General features: G+C 42.9%; 2 protein-coding genes across 3 annotated transcripts in view; one reads left to right on the top strand and one right to left on the bottom strand.

The window, feature by feature from the left end:
* Window positions 1-2,000, bottom strand: part of srp19 (signal recognition particle 19) — a 3,506-nt gene extending 1,506 nt beyond the window's left edge. The window contains exons 1-4 of one of the 2 annotated variants that reach the window (XM_008419442.1): window positions 1,799-2,000; window positions 863-938; window positions 665-736; window positions 474-582 (exon numbers count right to left, since the gene is read on the bottom strand). In XM_008419442.1, coding sequence (XP_008417664.1) covers window positions 474-582; window positions 665-736; window positions 863-938; window positions 1,799-1,836 — 295 coding nt within the window. In that variant the 5' untranslated portion in view covers window positions 1,837-2,000. Of the gene's footprint in view, window positions 1-473; window positions 583-664; window positions 737-862; window positions 939-1,447; window positions 1,470-1,798 lie in introns of those variants that run through there. The other variant, XM_008419444.2, reaches the window with a different exon arrangement.
* An 826-nt stretch (window positions 2,001-2,826) lies between these two features.
* LOC103470779 (serine/threonine-protein phosphatase 2A catalytic subunit beta isoform) overlaps window positions 2,827-5,324 on the top strand; it is an 8,413-nt gene continuing 5,915 nt past the window's right edge. The window contains exon 1 of the mRNA XM_008419445.2: window positions 2,827-3,206. Coding sequence (XP_008417667.1) covers window positions 3,105-3,206 — 102 coding nt within the window. The 5' untranslated portion in view covers window positions 2,827-3,104. The remainder of the gene's footprint in view (window positions 3,207-5,324) is intronic.

Below are 5,324 nucleotides of genomic sequence, written 5' to 3'. Positions count from 1 at the left end.
AACCAGCAGCCGGGTTCAGATCGGAACCAGCAGTCGGGTTCAGATCGGAACCAGCAGTCGGGTTCTGATCGGAACCAGCAGTCGGGTTCTGATCGGAACCAGCAGTCGGGTTCTGATCGGAACCAGCAGCCGGGTTCTGATCGGAACCAGCAGCCGGGTTCAGATCACAGTCTGGGTTTGGATCTTCTCCAGATGTTAGAGGAACATCTGTCTGAGAAACGTCCGTCACTTCTGACCAAGACGATTTAAAACTACATTACAAAACCTGGCTGAGGAAGAGGAGGAAGAGGAAGAGGAGGAGGAGGATCCAGCTGCAGGGCAGAAAGAGGCTGAAGGAGAGATTAGGAACCAGAAGCGTCTCTGATGGATGGAGGAGGTTCTGAGGTTCTGGTCGTTTCCAGGGAGTCAAAACCTTCCAGAGTTTCAGAGTCTGAGCTGCAGGAGAGGAGAAGCGCCACCTGCTGGACACTCACGGGATCTGAACTTGTCCTGACACAGACTGCCGTCCGTCTGCTTCAGCTGGACTCTGACCCGACCTCTGAACTGGACGTCCCGGTTCCACTCCCTGGGATGCATCTTGTTCTGGAAGACAAACAGAACCAGGACGGATCAGGCACCATGTTTGGACCCGGGAGCGTCTGTGAGGGAGGCGGTTGGGTTCTACCTCCACGTAGACGTTCATCCCTGCGGCCGTCAAAACGTCACGGATCTCTGCGCAGGACGGGTTCTCCACCGCCTGGAGACAAAAACGGAGCAGCCGGGTCAGCGGCCGGTCGGTACCGGGTCAGCGGCCGGTCGGTACCGGGTCAGCGGCCAGTCGGTACCGGGTCAGCGCCTCAGCTGCCCTGACAGAAAGACAAACCTTCTCTGTGGGGATCCTGCGCCCCTCAGCCAGCGTCTTCTTGCTGTTGATGTAGACGGGATAGACGCAGATGAACCTGAAACAGATCAGGTCTGACATCAGCAGCTGGTCTGACATCAGCAGCTGGTCTGACATCAGCAGCTGCAATGTTACGATTAAAAGATGTTTACATCGTAAAACCTTAAATTAATCCCTAAAACTCGGTTGTTTTGTGTGACTTGCTGCGTTGACATGTTGCGCTTCAGGAAACATTTCAAACTACAGTCAGTCCAACACACAGCAGCTCTGATTTGTTCCAAATACACAAATTAATCAATTAAGTTTTGGCTTTTTTAGAAATATTGTGTCCAAGATACCAAATAATCAACTTTTATTTTGCCAAGTTTTAATACAAGACTTTAAAAAGCTGTTTTACTGTTTCACCAACAGTAAAACAGTTGGAACTCTGTTCCTTCATCTGTTTTAATGTTTAAAGTTTTGAAAAGAGCCCTGCTTCATTATTTAATCATAACCTTTTAACATAACAAACCGACTTCCTGACGGAAAAGGGAAATGCTTTCATTCAACTTTTAACAATTATCTCACATTTAAAAGAAGATACGTTTGAAATTCGGAGCAACATCGGAAGGATATGTGGTTATGATTCTGAAACACAATAAAACGAAGAAGAGATCATACACGTCATGCTAAGGAGCTCAGAGCCAAGCCAAACTTTATGGAAAACCAGCAGAGTTTGTATCACCTGTCAGCTAAAATCAGAAATAATGTAAGCCGAATTACAGAGAGAAGTTTATATCGACCTGTTTTCAGAAATGAGAGCAATTATCTAATAAAGGCGAGCATATTTCTGTTGTTTTATTAAATCCATCAGGGCTTCTAGGGGGTTTCAGCTGGTTGAGGAGCTAGCTCCATTAGCTTTAGCTGAGCTGTGCTTACCTCTCTTTATCAGCGGGGTTTTCAGTCAGATGAGCCATAGTTGGAGTCAAAGTTACACCAACAACAGGACCAGTTTAATCTAAAGTCTCAACTCATTAAAGTCACGTAAAGAATGATAAATTATTCCATAAGCAGCTAACTGCGGTAAACACGCAGCGGACTGGAAGCTAATGGCTTCTTCTTCAAGCTTCGGGTGGTCAGTGAGACACCCTGGCGGCTTCATACTGCCACCATGCGGCGACATGGAAATTCACAACGGATTCCCACTAAACTACAGAAATAGAGGCAGGATAAAAATAATGTTTCTCTCTTATTTGTACACATTCTTGGTTGTTCTAATGCTATTTTCTATCTACTGAGACTGCTGCATCATTCTGAGTTAGTTAGCTCAGGCGAATGTAGAGTAAACATTAGATATGATCACTGAAAGTTTAGTGGGTTTTTTGGGGTTTGTTTTTGTTTTTTTTAAAGTAGAATATATGTCCTTGGTATGTCGTTCAGATGCGCATTTCCAGTGATAAATCTTGGGCTTTTTGGCTGTCTATCAAATTTTAAATTTGATAGACAATTTAGAAAATCTTCTTTTACGATTTTTGGCCAAAACCATTTTTTTAAATCATTGAACAGGATGTTCAATCTTTTATTTCACGTCTGGATGACTGTAATTGACTTTATTTTGCCATAAGCCAGTTTTTACTAAGCCGTCTCCAAACCAGTCAAAATGCTACTATTTTATTTATTTATTTATCTTTAAATACATTTTAAACACTTTGGTCAACCTAACAGTTATTTTAAAGAGCTACGCATATACATTTCTGATTGTTATTATTATCATAGTGATATATTCAAAAGTAAAAATAGATTTTTACTTGAAAAGATACCTCGAAAACAAACGTTTTCCCCTCCATATTGTTGCTCTATTTTGATGTATTGGCGCCACCTAGCGCTCCTTTGCAGTTCACGCCCTCTCCATGTGGCGTCGCTGCTGAGTCGAGTTTGCGCGATGCTAAAGTACCCGGATGTTATTGCAGCTAGCTCTTTTAGCCTCTGCGACGCCGCTCCGTTCTGCCGCATCGGGGACTTTCGATGCGTTTCGCTCCCGCAGCTCTCAGAAACAGTTTTTAATGTCGGGAAGTTAACACACCTGGTTTATAATGACAGAAGTGATCTGAAGGTATCGATATTTTTCGGTGTAGTTGTTGATTTTGTTCGCTATTTGGCGGGACTGGGTTTGGTATAACAATACGCGTAGCTGAAGCCAGGGGCTGAAACGCAGATCGGTTTGGTTTTTACCACAGCTGCCGTCATGGAGGATAAAACTTTTACTAAAGAGTTAGACCAGTGGATTGAGCAACTCAACGAGTGCAAGCAGCTGACAGAGAACCAAGTCCGGACGCTTTGTGAGAAGGTAGGTACCCCCGTCTGATTCCACTGACCTCCATTTCACAGTAGGCCCGAGCGGCTTGGTCTAATTCCTGGAAAAGCAGTAACGTTGACGGTTTTTGGCCCACTTTTAGAGCAGCCACACGGAGCTCGACGGTGTTTGTATGCCGTGTTGAAGATAAATCACAGCCAGCCTTTCAGGTTTTCTATGTAAAAGTGTATTTGTGAAGATATTTATAAAACCACAAATTAAAAACTGACGGGCCGAAAATGCGCACCCTGTTTACCCATCAAATAGACGCAGCCCATTTTACCGTCCGTTAATTAAACCAACTAGATTTTCCCTTTCATTATCCACTGAAACGCCCTTATTTCCAGAATGTATTTGTTTTAGAGGCTAAGTGACCAGCGGATCGGTTCATGTGACGTCGTACTGCTCTCCACCGCACCCTCCCCGGATCGATCAGAGGTTTTATTGCATAAAGCTCCCAGGCTTTAGACGGCTCCACCGGGTTGCTGCAACAGAAATGCATTTAGAGCCGCTCAGCTCTGAATCATTACTGGGATTAATGAATCCCTGTAATAAACCCCAACATACCGCCTTCTGAAAAGTGTGGCAGGATGTTTCTGGCTGTCAGTCCATGAATGATGGACACCAGGAAACGGATCAGCTGCGCTGCTTGAAGGAGGAACAGGCCACATATAAGATCTGGAGTTTTATTCCAGGGAAAGTAAAACGTGTAATGCTTCATATTTAAAAGATTTACGGTATAAATCTAAACTCAGTCGTTTTACAACAACTTTTAAGTAATATTTAATCATATTTCCACCATGATGTCGTCATAGTTTCAGTTGAACTTCATGGTATTGATCAGCTGATTGGATCAGGTCTGTTAAAGGAGAAACCTGAATAATGAAGATTTTATCTAGAGGCTTATTGTTCTTACTAGGCCTTTTCACTAATTAGCAAAATTACTTCTGTGTGTAATAATTATTGGACCCCAACTTAACTTGAATAATTAAATCAGACATAATTAATAGTGTGAATTTCTGCTTTGACTACACCAGTTTTTTTCTGTACTGGTTGATTATAGTGGCATTAATGGTAGAACTGGTTGGTGGTTCTCTGCATCTATAAGCTGCAGGAACATAAATCGAATGAACTCCCAAAGATATTCATGGATTTCCCTGGGAAATGAAATGTATTCACTTTAAAACACTAGAGAGAAACTGCAGCTCCTGAAGCTAAATAGTCTAAACAAGGCTTGTTGACGCGCTATTGGCTGGCATCAGTCGTTTCCTTGGTGCTGATTGGCTGAACCAACGCAGCAGCCAGGCTGTAGATGTTAGCTTCTGCTTCGTTTCCAGTCTGCGTATTAATTAGGGGTGCACCGATTTATCAGCCAGCCAGTTTATTGGTGCCAGTTTCCTTAGTTTTGGGAGATTGGTGATTTTTCCATGTGATCTTATCCCCGATGTTATCAATCTCAGCAAAGGTCTAAAATTGAACCGCTGTGGTTTTTTCTCCTGTGAGAAGTTTGACTGACAAACCGACCGACCAGGTCATGTCTGCACATTTACAGTTAACAACAGTCACCCCACTGTTTCCAGTCCAGCAACTTTCCTGATATATTGAGCAACATGTCAGACAACAAACATGGTATCGGCCAAAATCATAATCTGTAAGTTGGGCTTTTTAAAAGATGGGCGATCGGCCAGCAAACTGCAGTCGGTGCAGCCCTAGTATTAATACATAGGTTTGGAGTTTGAACTTTTAAAAAGTCATGTTTTAAAGTCTCCAGTAGATTTTGGTATTCCTAAAAATAATTTGATGTCAGCAACAAAAACAAACTGATGAATGAACTCAGAAGGTTGGAGCCATGACCGCTCCCTCCATCTATGGAAGAGAAACGGATGAGAGAGAAAAAATGTTGTTTAAAGTTTAATTAAAACATTAAACAACAAAGAAATTCATATCTGAGCCGTCTCTGAAGCTGAATGTTTAATATAGATCTATATGAAACAGATCTGTTTATCAGACTGAACATGAACCAGGAGGCGGCGGCGGCCATGTTTTACTGACTCTGAGCGACTCCCGTCCAGCCTGATTGTTCTAATAACCAGAAATATGATCAACTATAAT

The sequence above is a fragment of the Poecilia reticulata genome, linkage group LG9 (assembly GCF_000633615.1).
Source record: "Poecilia reticulata strain Guanapo linkage group LG9, Guppy_female_1.0+MT, whole genome shotgun sequence".
Classification (NCBI taxonomy): domain Eukaryota; kingdom Metazoa; phylum Chordata; class Actinopteri; order Cyprinodontiformes; family Poeciliidae; genus Poecilia; species Poecilia reticulata.
The sequence above is the reverse complement of the archived record's forward strand: the minus strand, read 5'-3'. Positions and strand labels throughout refer to the sequence as shown.